Source organism: Bufo gargarizans, chromosome 9 (assembly GCF_014858855.1).
Source record: "Bufo gargarizans isolate SCDJY-AF-19 chromosome 9, ASM1485885v1, whole genome shotgun sequence".
In the NCBI taxonomy this organism is placed as follows: domain Eukaryota; kingdom Metazoa; phylum Chordata; class Amphibia; order Anura; family Bufonidae; genus Bufo; species Bufo gargarizans.
Genome location: NC_058088.1, coordinates 106,801,024 through 106,816,194, shown reverse-complemented (window position 1 = coordinate 106,816,194; position 15,171 = coordinate 106,801,024). Strand labels below are relative to the sequence as shown.

At 41.8% G+C, this 15,171-nt stretch overlaps 1 protein-coding gene across 1 annotated transcript in view; it reads left to right on the top strand.

Moving 5' to 3' along the window:
- The first annotated feature begins 5,624 nt into the window (after nt 1-5,624).
- LOC122919357 (ras-like protein family member 11A-like) overlaps nt 5,625-15,171 on the top strand; it is a 55,100-nt gene continuing 45,553 nt past the window's right edge. Inside the window, exons 1-3 of the mRNA XM_044268323.1 lie at nt 5,625-5,923; nt 12,509-12,565; nt 13,850-13,932. Coding sequence (XP_044124258.1) covers nt 5,803-5,923; nt 12,509-12,565; nt 13,850-13,932 — 261 coding nt within the window. The 5' untranslated portion in view covers nt 5,625-5,802. The remainder of the gene's footprint in view (nt 5,924-12,508; nt 12,566-13,849; nt 13,933-15,171) is intronic.

Below are 15,171 nucleotides of genomic sequence, written 5' to 3'. Positions count from 1 at the left end.
TAGAAAACCGGTAACCACCAAAATATATGCCAGAACTTGGGGGGGGCAGACAGACAAGACAAATAACGGAATGTGAACGGACCGGGTCAGAACCAAGAGAGCTATGCAGTACAAAGGGTTAAGCAAAGAATGGTCAGGAGAAGCCGGGGTCAAATACCAAGAGAGTAGAGAAGTACCAGAGGAGTCCGCAAAGAGTAGTCAGGTGGGAGCCGAGGTCACAATACCAGGAGGGATGCGTAGTACAGGAGGAGCAGGCAAAGGATTGTCAGGGAACAGGATCAGGTGAGTAATCAGTAGTCCAACAAATAGCCAGGAGCCTAGAATTAATAGGCAACCTGTGGCCAGCAGGCTGCCTGTATTTATAGTGGGGTCTGAGGGTCATGTAACGTGGCCAGCGTCACATGACCGACAGACAAATAAGTTGAGCACTGAGTGATCAGCTCGGCGCTTAAGGCAGACCTAGGAGCAGGGAGCCTCCCAGCTAGCAAAGCCACCCTGGGAACGAGGCCAAACACAGATCCTCGCTCCCGAAGCTAAGCAGCAGGTCTGCGGCTGATGGGAGACCGAGTGCGGCTTTGGCGCCCCGTGACACTTGGATTATTAGGTTATGTAATTCAGTATCCAGGCGTCTCCCCTCTAGGATGCTTAGGACTCCGCCTTGGGATCTCAGTCTAGTATTACAGGCAATGGTTAAACACCTTTTCGAACCTATAGACATCTTGCCGATCAAAATGCTGACTTTGAAATGTATGATAGGCGAGCTTCAATCCCTCTCCATAAGTCCTCCATACACTATCATTCAGGAAGATAGAATTTGTCTTAGACCCGATCCAGCATTTCTCCCTAAAGTAGTATCGGACTTCCATAAAGCCCAGGAGGTGATTCTCCCTTCTTTCTGTGCAGACCTCAAAAACCAGAGGGAGGCAGAGTTTCACTGTCTGGATGTTAGGAAATGTGTTTTAGAATATATGGATGCTACGAAAGACTGAGAGAAAGTCGTCTTCCTAATTTGTTGTGTTTTCCAGTCAGAACAAAGGAAAATCAGATAGTAAGCTAGATGGATTAAACAGGCTATTTCTCTAGCTTATCTTTCTTTTCAGAAACCTGTTACTTCCGGATGGTCGGCCCATTCTACCAAAGCAGTCTCTACCTCATGAGCAGAAAAAGCAGATGCCTCCATACAAGACATATGCAAAGCAGCAACTTGTTCTTCTGCTTCAACGTTCTACAGGCACTACAGATTAAATCTCCCAGCGGTGTCTGATCTTTCTTTCGGGCGTAAAGTCCTTCAGGCTGTGGTCCCCCCCTAATTTTTCACTCTCTGGGATATCTCCTAGTGCTGTCATAGGACATAGGGATAAATGATAATTACTTACCGGTAATTTGATTTTCCGAAGTCCATGACAGCACCCTTCTAATTCCTCCCCTATTGCCTTCCTTTTTTCTGTTTCCAAAATATTGGTGATGGGTCTGAGTTCTATTTTCACAAGGTGTGCAAAAAAAAAGGGGGGGGGGGGGAGGGGAGAAAATTCAACACTAACCGAGGAAGAAAGGAAGGTTGGATTGGCCCAAATGGAATGAATGAATCAAAGGTGGTCTCTCATCTCTGAAAACTACTGAATGAGGGAGAGGCTCCTTTTAAGTTATACCTGTGGGTTTCCTGTCCTGGGAGGCGGATCCTCTCTCCTGGTGCTGTCATGGACTTCAGACGGGCGTTGCGGGAAAATGTGCAGGTGCGTTACGGGAACACCCGCGATTTTTCTGCGCGAGTGCAAAACATTGTAATGCGTTTTGCACTCGCGTGAAAAAAATTGCGCATGTTTGGTACCCAAACCCGAACTTCTTCACAGAAGTTCGGGCTTTGGATCGGTGTTCTGTAGATTGTATTATTTTCCCTTATAACATGGTTATAAGGGAAAATAATAGCATTATGAATACAGAATGCATAGTCAAATAGCGCTGGAGGGGTTAAAAAAAATATATTTTTAAACTCACCTTAGTCCGCTTGTTCGCGTAGCTCGGCATGTCCTTCTGTCTCCTTTGCTGAACAGGACCTGGGGTGAGCATTAATTACATGAACAGGACCTGTGATGACGTCACTCCGGTCATCACATGTTCCATCACATGATCTTTTACCATGGTGATGGAACATGTGATGACCGGAGTGACGTCATCACAGGTCCTGTTCATGTAATTAATGCTCACCCCAGGTCCTGTTCAGCAAAGGAGACAGAAGGAGATGCCGGGCTACGCAAACAAGTGGATTAAGGTGAGTTAAATAATAATTATTATTTTTTTAACCCCTCCAGCGCTATCGTACTATGCATTCTGTATTCAGAATGCTATTATTTTCCCTTATAACCATGTTATAAGGGAAAATAATAATGATCGGGTCTCCATCCCGATCGTCTCCTAGCAACCGTGCGTGAAAATCACGCTGCATCCGCACTTGCTTGCGGATGCTTGCGATTTTCACGCAACCCCATTCATTTCTATGGGGCCTGCGTTACGTGAAAATCGCACAATATAGAGCATGCTGCGATTTTCACGCAACGCATAAGCTCATGTGAACAGCCCCATAGAAATGAATGGGTCGGTATTCAGTGCGGGTGCAATGCGTTCAACTCACGCATCGAATCCGCGCGGAATACTTGCCTGTGTGAAAGGGGCCATAGTCATTGCAATTATCAGAGATGAGCATTTGCATACCGGCTTGTTACCAATAACTGGCCTCTGTAAGGCTGGGTTCACACGGGCGTGACAGATTGGCTCAGGATGCGTTCAGAGTGCGTTCAGTGAAACTCTCAATATTTTGCAAGCAAGTTCAGTCAGTTTTGTCTGCGATTGCGTTTAGTTGTTCAGTTTTTTCCGCGCGGGTGCAATGTGTTTTGATGCGTTTTTCATGCGCGTGATAAAAAACGGAAGGTTTACAAACAACATCTCTTAGCAATCATCAGTGAAAAACGCATCGCACCCGCACTTGCTTGCGGATACAATGCGTTTTTCACGCAGCCCCATTCACTTCTATGGGGCCTGTCCTGCGTTACAAACGCAGAATATAGAGAATGCTGCGATTTTAAAGAATTGCAGAAGTGATGCGTGAAAAAAAATGCTCATGTACACAGCCCCAATGAAATGAATGGAGCCGGATTCAGTGCAGGTGCAATACGTTCACCTACCGCATTGCACCCGCGCGGAAATCTCGCCCGTGTGAACTCAGCCTAAAAGATGCCGTGGATCACCCAGTGCACAGGCTCGTTCATCATGTCTGTGCAGCAGCTTGTAATGTGTAACAGTGATTTTCTATGGGGACAAGTGTCAGTGTGTCGTCCCCATACAGCGGAGGAGATTGCTGCATGTAAATGATCGCTGCAGCGGCCCTCATATCTGCTGATGCACTTTCTCACTTCCACTTCAAACTAATTTTTTAAAGGTTACATGATTTTGTAATAACTTGTCAGGCTGCCAAGAAAATATCAGTTTACTAGACTAGTAAATATTCAGGAGAGGTTGTATAGCTTGAAGCAACAGAGCAGGTTTAGTGTTCTAATATTAGAATATTTGTTAATGTACAGTAGGATCTTGGGAACTGTGAAGACACTTATTCCAGATATTATGGAGGAGGCTTATGTTAAAGGGGTTTTCCACCTTTTAGATATTGTCACAGAAACAGACTTCTCAATTACATTGCCTGTTAACGGCGCTGCAGGTCCCAAAGTGAAGTGGGTTAATTCAAACAGTCAGTCAATAAATCTTAGTATAGGACCGCACTGCTCCAAAACTCCAGAAGTTATCCCTCATTTGGTGAAGGCCAAAAACCGCATTCAGATATAGGCAAGCATCGATGGTTGACAGGACTTCTTTTGTATTCAAATCAATCCTTCTGTGGAGACCAAATTTGTGCAAATAGTGAAGAACCACCAATAAGAGTAAAATAAGCTAATAATTTATTATAGTCACAAACGTAACAAAGTTTCAGGCATATCATATAGTTATATCCGTCCTCATGTCTCTGCCCGAACTAGGTTTCGCATTCGCTTCATCAGGGGCACACACTGTTCTTCACTATTTGTGCAAATTTGGCTTCCACAGAAGGATTGATTTAAATACAAAAGAAGTCTTGTGGACCATCGATGCTTGCCTATATCTGAATGCGGTTTTTGGCCTTCATCAAACAAGAGATAACTTCTGGAGTTTTGGAACAGCGCCGTCCTATACTAAGATTTATTGACCTTTTAGATACTGTTGACCTACCCTAGTAGTAAAATATGAAAAGAACGCTCTATCCTCTGTGTGGTGGACGGCGTACTGAAGCTCAGGTCCCAGTTTAGCTGCAGCGGCATGGTCACTACGCGGTGGATGGAGCCTTCTGCTTCCGTTTTTGTTATGTTTACAGCAGCTGCCACAAACAGCTAAGCGGTGGGGGTGCAGGATGTTGCACCGCCACCAATCTGTTATTGATGATCTTTCTGGAGGACAGGCCATAAATATTTAAATGGTGAAAAGCCCCTTTAGCCATTTATGATCCCTACAGTCGTGGTCCAACACTCAAGGACACATTTGCGCAAATAGTGAAGAACAGTGTGCGCCCCACATCTGTGAGCCCTACATTTTCCTTTTGGCTTGAGATATCTTAAGATGAATGGCGTGCGATAACCTGCCTGCTCTGTCAGGGCATCGCGAGCAACGCAAAAGTATTATTTTATTTAAGCTGGTCATCTCAGAAATGAACGGGTCCACTTGCGCTCCACAAAAAATGCTGATTGGACACAGACCAAAACTACAGTCATGTGCAGGAGGCCTAAAAATATGTCTGCCTTTAAAAAAGTAAAATGAATTCTGTGAGAAATAGATTGTGAGATAATATTATACATAGCAGTAAAAGATGTCTGCAGAATTCATGGCTCTGACAGCAGTCTGAGAACGTTTGCTACAAGCGGGATGTTGAGGAGCCTCTAACGCCACATTTTGTATCGGTGTATGAAAGGCTGCGTGTTTTATAACTGACTCACAGGCTCCAGGACTCATTGTTCTCTGTCTCCCTCTAGCAGGGTGTCTCACAAGAATAAGGATTAAATCAATGAAGTCTGAACTCTTTCTCAAACTGAAGAACCAGCAGTTTTTCTTAACTGTTTCTATACAGAATATCAAATGCTGCATGCCAGTCTTTCAGACTCAGTAAATTCCACCTTCTGTGGACAATAAAGACATTTTTGCACCATTGACCATACAAGTGATGTACTGTGTATCTGATTGCATTAGTTATTTGTAAGTTCCCTGGATAGTAAAGTCTTCCCATTTCAGCAAAGGATATGATTATATGTCAGTTACTTACAACTAGTTGGATAATAAGCTGCAGCACGCAGATACTAAAAAGCAGAATATGGATTTCTTAGTAAAAAGTTGATAAGTTGTGTTTCAAGATCCTTAGTGTTATATCCAGTCTCCTCTGGAAATGTAATGTACTGTGTTTGTGCAGAAGGTTATCTTCAGAAGAAGGATCTAAGGAGGAGATACAGTTAAAATCACTATTTCCCATGTCCCCTCCCCATGGAATGTCAATGTAGAACTTCTGATTGGAGGCTGAATGTAGGAATCAGTTTTCACTCAGGCTGGGAAAGAAAAGTTCCCCTCTGCCTTTGAGCGAGTCCCTCAGTGTGGGGACAGTTCTGTCTTGGCTATGGAGGTCTCAGCAGCCTGACCTACATTCAAACAATGATATGAGATTCCAGAAGCTGCGGAACCTAATATTAACACCTCATCATTCCCATTGGACTTTTTCCGTACTCGTCCCCGTAGACTATGTCCCAGTATTCCCATAACTATCTACTAGTTCCTATCCCTGAATACCCTCTCTTGGACTGTGATGCTAACAGGAACATCAAGATTGTGGTTCTGGGTGGCAGTGGTGTGGGAAAAACAGGTAAGACTGTAACTGAGTCTAGAGTAAGGACTGATCAGCTCAAAGCGTATGTAAATTGTTTATTCAAGTAGTAGTAATATGCATGATATCACCAAGAAGATGCTGATGCACTACAGCTCTCATTATCCTCATTTTCCTCCACATGCACCTTTTGCAAGCTATATAGTCAGATAACGTTGTATATTCTGTGGCTGTGGTTTTTTCGATATTGCTCGTATTAGTGTCCATAAGGTGACCTTTCTTTAGCATTTCTGTGTCCAGTACTAGTACAGTTTAGCATAGAGGATTATGGTTGAAACTCAACATTTAAGATCAACGACCTGGTAGCCCAATGTGCCTGCAGGTTTCACAGAAAGGGATTCTTTTGTACATTCTGAGCATTGTAGACAGTTATATGGAGATTATATATGTGTCAAAGCAGAATCAAGAAATGCATATTCATGGAGGGCTCATCTTACTGATCGTGGCCATCTGCATGATATACCAATCACTTTAGGCCTCGTTCACATTTTTAAGCGACGTGTGCTATCTGCATTTTCCACAGCACATGTACCCACTGATTTTAATGTGTTTGTTCACACATCACATCATTTGGTCCATGATGCGAACCAAAAATGTCCATTGAAGTCTATGGGTCCATGAAATACCACTGACACAACAAGGGTGGCATCCATGTTCTGTCAGCGTTTTGTGGACCATTGGTAGGAGATGCTCTGGAAATCAATTTTCAGTTGAGCAGTGTCTGTGGAATACGGATGACACACGGAGGGAAAAAAACGGACACTGATGGAACATGGAGAGATTTTCCATACGAAACTGAAATGTGCGCGATGCCTGACATCGCAGTAAGTTGCATGGAACTAGGTGAGCAAATATAGACAAAAATGTAAAATCTCAAGCTGAGATTGCCACAGTGACAGTACTAGTATACTAACAGACCTTGCGCAACTTACATGACGTTTTTTTTCTTTGCTCGTTTCACATATTACAAAGTAAAATTGACAAGGAGAAGTTACAGCTGCCACCTCAGTCCTTATTCCTTTGTGTTGAAGACCGTCAAGTGAGGTCACAGCAAAGTTGCATCAAGTTGTAACTTCTATACATCTTCTTGATTAAGACGCTGTGAGAAGCACGTACAGTGAATTCCTAGTGGCATGTCTGCCACGTAACAGTCTCAAAATAAAAGATAGCCATCATTTAGCCCATGGCTTAGTCTCGCATCACAACCATGGCCTCCCATTGACATATATGCTGGGAAAAGTACCAACATCCACCTCCGATGGAGGCCTGCAGCTTTTCCCATGATACTGGCATGCAGTGAGATATCTCGCCCATAGGGTCAAACATTCTGGTAGTTACCAATACATTTAAGGATTTGTCATTTTTAAAAACTAGCTAAAAACACAGATGTAATAGTGTCTTTTGTCTCACCTGGAGGACCTGCAGTCACGGTTATATCATTTTATGGCAGCTTTACAATGAAGGGTGACTATAGTTGGTTTCGGTGCCTAGACAATCAATGCATAATACAATGAGGCCATTATTTGTAACTGTGGGAGGTTTAGATGCAGTAGTATCTGAGGGGACTCAGGGAACACCATCTTTTTTTCTCTGAACTTTGACTTTAAAGTGTACATTATATTTGGGTTAGAATGCGGTGTCTATTATCCCTGCGCGGTGACATCACTGTAGTCCTTAGCCATTAGCTATGACATTGCTGTCTATTACTTTTATTCTGTGCAATTCCCCCTGTTCTTTGGCATCACTGTGCACATTAGTACAATATTGTGACATCACAGTCTACAATAATTCCTTCCCATAACTTCACAGTTTAAAATCATGTTATGACATCACTGTGTACATCATCCTGCACTGTGACATCACCGTGACTATTAGGCTACTTTCACACTCGCGTTTTGTGTGAATCCGTTGTGGACGGATCCGTTCAGGTAATACACCCGTCTGCATCCGTTCAGAACGGATCCGTTTGTATTATCTTTAACATAGCCAAGACGGATCCATCTTGAACACCATTGAAAGTCAATAGAGGACGGATCCGTTTTCTATTGTGCCAGATTGTGTCATAGAAAACGGATCCGTCCTGGCACACATTGCAAGTCAATGGGGACGGATCCGTTTGGCTCAGTTTCATCAGACGGACACCAAAACGCTGCAAGCTGAATGGAGACTGAACTGATACATTCTGACTGGATCCTTTTCCATTCAGAATGCAAACTGATCCATTTTGGACCGCTTGTGAGAGCCCATGACTGATCTCACAAACGGAAAGTCAAAACGCGAGTGTGAAAGTAGACTTACTTCTGTTTATAGATTTCACTTATTTATTATGCCTGTACCATGACATAATTGTGCCAGTACAGGGATGATCCATACAGTGATGTCACAGTACGAAGATAATAAATACAGTGATGTCATAGTACGAAGATAATAAATACAGTGATGTCATAGTACAAGGTAATGAATACAGTGATGTCACAGTACGAAGATAATAAATACAGTGATGTCACAGTACGAAGATAATAAATACAGTGATGTCATAGTACAAAGATAAATACTGTGATGTCATAGTACAAGGTAATGAATACAGTGATGTCACAGTACAAAGATAAATACAGTGATGTCACAGTACGAAGATAATAAATACAGTGATGTCATAGTACAAGGTAATGAATACAGTGATGTCACAATACGAAGATAATAAATACAGTGATGTCATAGTACAAGGTAATGAATACAGTGATGTCACAATACGAAGATAATAAATACAGTGATGTCATAGTACAAGGTAATGAATACAGTGATGTCACAGTACAAAGATAAATACAGTGATGTCATAGTAAAGGGTAATAAATACAGTGAAGGCACTGTACAGAAATAATAATTACAGTGATGTCACAAAATAAGTTTAAAAGGGTTTTCCAAGATTTAAATACTGATGACCTATCCTCTAGATAGGTCATCAGTATCTTATGAGTGGGGGTTCGACACCCAGGACCCCTGCCGATCAGCTGTTTGAGAAGGCATCGCCACTCCTATTTAAGTCTCGGAAAACCCTATTAATGAATGCAGTGAAGGCACCTTACAGGGATAGTACATACAGTGACGTGCAGGGTCGGACTGGCCCACCAGAGCCCAAGCTCTGACAATATTGGACCGGTAATAAAACAGGGCCCTTAAGGTCCAATATACAGGGTGGGCCCAAGGTACTTCAGTCCTACACTTCAGTATTGTAGTATCCTTGTACTGTGACATCACTGCTGGCAGAAAATTCACATGGATACAGTAGCAGCGAAGTTTATAAAACCTCATCCGCAGGCTGTGGAAAAAAATCTGCGCAGATTTTACATTTTCAATTCATAGCGTGAAATCCACAGCAAAATCCAAGAGAAATCTGCATGTAACTCAGGTGGATATTGCAACAGACTAGTCATAAATTTTTTTAATTGATTGTGGAAAAATTTGCAACACATTTATCCTGCAGAAATTACAGCCCACGAGTAAGTCCCCTAAAAAGTATTTCTGTGGAGTTAGATCACTGTGCGCTTTCTCAGGGCGTAAGTTTGGCGAGGGAATTTGGGAACTAGTTTCTGAGATGGCCCAACTGTTTTCTATCACGTAGGAGGCCACCAGTCACCTCTTCTGACATGGTCTGTTTAGTAATTACTAGCCTTCCCCATTTAACAACAACTGTGGAGCATCTTATTATATGGTGCCATTCCTCTATTATTCCTTCTAGAAGCTTAAAAATGAATTGAGGGTTTCCAGCTGGAGAAGGGGGGGGGGGGGTCCTGCACAGTCTGGCACTCGAAGTTGGCCATTTATTCATAAACTTTAAGGAGCAATAACAGAGGAACATTACAACATAAGAATAGATGCCAACAACGGTGATGGACCATGTGATTGGACCATGTGATCTGAGGTCACCACAGGTCCTTTAGCCGGCAGCTCATCATTAAAGAAGTAAGAAGAGACCGGCAGCTACGCGATCAAGAGGAGAAGGTGAGTTAATTTTTTTTTTAACCCTCAATTGACCACCTACTAAGCATTCTGTATTAAGAATGCTATTATTTTCCCTTATAACCATGTTATAAGGGAAAATAATAACATCTACACAACACCTGAACTTTGGTTTTTTATCGCGCGCGTGGAAAACACATTGCACCCGCGCGATACAAAGTGAACATCAGAACGCAATCGCAGTCAAAACTGACTGCAATTGCGTACCTACTTGCGTGGGTTTGCCGCAATACACCGGGACGCATCCGGACCTAATCCGGACACGCTCGTGTGAACTCAGCCTTAGGCTACTTTCACACTGGCGTTTCTGGGTCCGCTTGTGAGATCCGTTTCAGGGCTCTCACAAGCGGCCCAAAACGGATCAGTTCAGCCCCAATGCATTCTGAATGGATAAGGATCCGTTTAGAATGCATCAATTTGGCTGCGTTTGGTCTCCGTTCCGCTTTTGAGGCCTGACGATGCAGAGCCAAACGGATCCGTCCTGACTTACAATGTAAGTCAATGGGGACGGATCGAAATTGACACAATATGGTGCAATTTAAAACGGATCCGTCCTCCATTGACTTTCAATGTAAGTCAAGACTTTTTTTGAATGAATAATGCAAATGGATCCGTTATGAATGGATAAAAGCATTTGCATTATCGGTGCGGATCCATCTGTGCAGATACAAGATGGATGTGAAAGTAGCCTAAACTGCATGCAAATTACTGCTGCAACTGTACCCAACAAGTTGCACAATGTACAGTCATCATACTTATAAATTACCTTATATCAAAAATAGAAAAATTAGGCAGCACTCCAAAAGTAGGTGAAATTAGGCCGCCTCATTATTCTGTTTTTGGATTATTATGAGTTGACAGCTCTGCTTTTATTTTAAATGACATCAAATATGTATAGTTTAATGTCTGTATCATGATTTTACATACCACATATGTATTGTTCCTGGCTTGTATAGCTTTTTTCAGTTTTCTTGAGCTTTTTAGCGTATACCAACTTAAGCAGCCCAACTTACCACAAATAAAATAATCGTTAATTTCTAACGAAAATGTGTTTTCCCTTAGTCCTAACAGCAGCACAACTGGGGTATAACTGCCCCTGTGGACAATCAGGACAGGTGGAACTTTTATTAATTAAATCAAAATAAAGTGAAAATTAACGAATTAGGCCCCTATAAAGACCTCCCCAAACACACACACCGTGCGAAATGTTAAGTAATAAACCCACAAAAAATTTGAGGGAGGGATATACGTGTGCTGCTTTTAGGACTAAGGGAAAACAAATTATCATTAGAAATTCCCTTACGTCCCAACAGCAACCTAACTGGGGACTTAGCAAGAAGAGAACCTATGAGGGAGGGTCTTCCAGCTGAATTGAATTCAAGACAGACGTGCCAAAGGCGGTGTGTTCTGAACTCCTTAAGTCAAGCCTATAATGGCTTACAAATGTAGAGTGGGAATTCCATGAGGCAGCAGCACAAATGTGCTCCAAAGGTATTGGGCTCCTCTCAGCCGTAGATGCAGCTACTGCTCGGGTAGATTAAGTGTGGATAAAAGCAAGGGGCGCCAATCCCTGAGCGACAAAAGCTTCTCTGATGGCTTCTTTGATCCAACGGCTTAAAGTCGGTTTAGAAGTTTTAAGACCTTTGTTCCTTCCGGCAAAAAGAATGAAAAAATTCTCGGATCTTCGAAAGTCTTTAGTTCTTTCTAGGTGTTTTCTCATACTGGCAACATCTAGGGTCTGTAAGACCTGCTCTTCTTCTGACACTGGAGATGGATAAAAAACAGGTAAAGAAATGACCTGGTTTAAATTGCGGAAAGAAGGTACCTTAGGAACAAAGGTAGGGAGAAACCGCAGGAGGACTCTTTCTAGTAAAAATTGCATGGTCTGTGTGTTTGGGGAGGTCTTTATAGGGGCCTAATTATATAATTATAACTTTATTTTGATTTCATTAATAAAAGTTCCACCTGTCCTGATTGTCCACAGAGTCTGTAATACCCCAGTTGTGCTGCTGTTGGGACGTAAGGGAATTCTGGGTATAACACTAGTGTGGTAGGATTTAGGTATTGTATCTTATAAGAAATCTCATGGGGGAGTACAAATCAATGGACGTGTGCAGCTTAGATTTTGATTTGGGATAAAGGGCATATATCTGACAGTGCATGATGATCGGCTGGAGAGACATTCATAGAAAGGCATGATTTATAACTTCTAATATGACCTTGAAGAACAAATAAAGTTCACAGATTTGCACTGGGACATTGTTCTTTCAAAACTTCTATTCTGAGCAGTTCACAAATTAAGAGATGTCAAACGATCAATCAATTAGCATGAACAAAAAGTGTAGATTGGTCTAAAAAGCTAGCCTGTCATCGCCTCACCACCCTCTAAAATAATTATTGAGAAGGAAAGTTTGCCTATGTTCACGTGAAACCACAATTCATAGGGTGAGAAAAGTGCAGCAGGGCAGTAATTTAAGACTGAATAAATATGTATCCTGCGACACTACAAAACATGCACTAATCAAGGGATTTCTTTCTTTGTCCTAGCTCTGGTCGTAAGATTTCTTACAAAGAGATTTATTGGAGACTATGAAGCAAACACTGGTAAGTTTGAACAGAGGGCGGAGAGTAGGATCAATTGCCCAGCATGTGCTTAGTAAATGACCACGTCTTGCATAGTAGCCTGTGGATTCCTGGTTGTCTCTTCTGGCACAATCCATTTTATCTGAGGACTAGCCTGTCCTTTACCTACACTAATTGTGTCTTCTCCTAGAGCAGAACGTTTAGGTTTCCTCCATTCCTTTGTTGTAGTGTGTATGGGTGTTTTTAAACTTCCAGGACAATTGTGTTATTCATCATCCTATTTAGGCATCTCCTTGGAGGTCATTCATTTAAACCACTGGCCATTACCCTTCCTATAAATCTAGCTTTCTTATATTTCCTCTGAGATTTCCTAACGGCAGTTACTGAGCGCGACCTCTCGGATAATAACCTTTTCAGCCTGTCTTGACATTATTCTACTCTGTAATAATAACTGGAGAGCAACAGAATTGATTCCACAACCTGAAATGGACTAGAAACCAGGTTGTGAATGCTTCATTAGGTACATCGACATGGGACTAAAATGTTGTGGAGGATTTACAGGCAGCCAATCTACAGTGTTAATTGACCGGCCATATGAATTTTAAATCTGCGGCATATGAACTTATGCTGCGGGTTTTTACCGTGGATTTCACATGAAATTAACCATTCCTGCAAAATCTGCAACAAATCTGCATAAAATGAATCTGCAGCTTAATCCACAGTGGATTTCTCCAACTCCATTTACACCCCAAATGGACATACCATCACAATCCACAGCATTATTTATAGTCTGTGCAGTGTTGCAATAGGTGACAGAAAGGTGCAAGAAGGTATGCCCATACATTCCATATCTTACACTGGGGCTAAGCACTGACCTTGGTCATGACACAAGTCGCACGACCAAATAGATCGCAGTGCGACTCGCAAGTTGACACAAAAGCAACCCCTGAATTGCAAAAAATCAGTGTTGGATTTAATATTTGTGATTCTAGGGTCACAGTCGTGCAACTTTCGAGTCACGCTACAATCCCATTCAGTTCAATGGCTGCACTGCTACATAGCGATCTTTGGTCGTTCGATGGGTGTTGTGGCCAAAATCGCTATGTGGTCCCAGCCTTATGGTACCAGAAATGACTTCCAGTTATTTCCAGTTACTGTCATGTGCTCTAAGACCTGCACCAGATATCTCCGGGAATACATTTAAGACACCAACATATAAAACATAGCAACATGGGATTTTCTTTTTGAATTTCAATGTACAAAATTGAAGCTCAATTCATAAAAATTTGTTTTCATGCTCTGCAGGTGCATTATACTCAAGAAAAGTGACAATCGATGGGGAACAAATTTCACTTCAAGTGCAGGACACACCCTATGTTTCAATGGAGGTAAGCTATATGATGCTATTAGCCTATATCCATTGTTACATTTTTGGGATATATACAAAATTCTCAATCTACACATCACACATATACTTGTAACTATGGTGGAACTATGATTTGCCAGGTTTTAGTATTTATTGATTAACATACTGTAATCCATTAACTGCTGGGTATAAGAAAGAATTTATGAGTACACTAGAATCCTGTTCAGTCCTTAGTTTGTGATGGTTGATGTTTGATCCCTTGGTTTCGTAATTGTTTTACAGAAATTCTAAAAGTACTACCGGTTGACTATCATGCCCCCACCCCTTGGAGATTTAGAAAACATAAAATACGTGTTCATAATATACGACCCCAGTTCCAAAAATGTTGGTACGCTGTGTAAAATGTAAATTAAAACAGAATGCAATGATTTGCAAATCTCATAGACCCTTATTTTATTCACAATAGATCACAGAACACAAATCAGATGTTTAAAGTGAGACATTTTACCATTGCATTAAAAAAATTACTTATTTAAAACTTGATGGCAGCAACACATCTCACACAAAAAAGTTGGGACAGGGCCATGTCAACATCTGTAAACTTCTGGGAAGTGAGGAGACCAATTGCTGGAGTTTTGGGAGAGGAATCTTGTCCAATTCATGTCTATAGAATTCTAGCTGCTCAAATATCTTGGGTCTTCTTTTGGAATTTTTTTGGTTTTATGATGCGACAAATGTTTTCTGTTGGTCTGGACAGCAGGCAGGTCAGTTCAGCACCTGGACTCTTCTTCTGTGTTATGACTGATGCAGTACGTGATTTAGCACTGTCTTGCTGAAATATGCAAGGCCTTCGGTGAAAGATATGTTGTCTGGATGGGAGCATAATATGTTCTTCTAAAACCTGTATATACTGTTCAGCATTGACAGTGCCTTTCCAGATGAGTAAGCTGTCCATGCCATAGGCACTAATGCAACCCTATACCATCAGAGATGCAAACTTTTGAACTGTACACTGTTAACAAGCAGGAAGGTCTCCCACTTATTATGTCCACAGGACATGGCGTCTGTGGTTTCCAAAAAGAATTTAAAATTTTAATTCATCTGACCACAGAACAGTTTTCTATTTTGCTTTGGCCCAGAGAAGACATCAGAGTTTCTGGATCATTGTTGACATATGGCTTCTCTGTATGATACAGCTTTAACTTGCATTTCTGGGTTTCATTGTGAACTGTGTTTACAAACAATGATTTCTGGAAGTTTA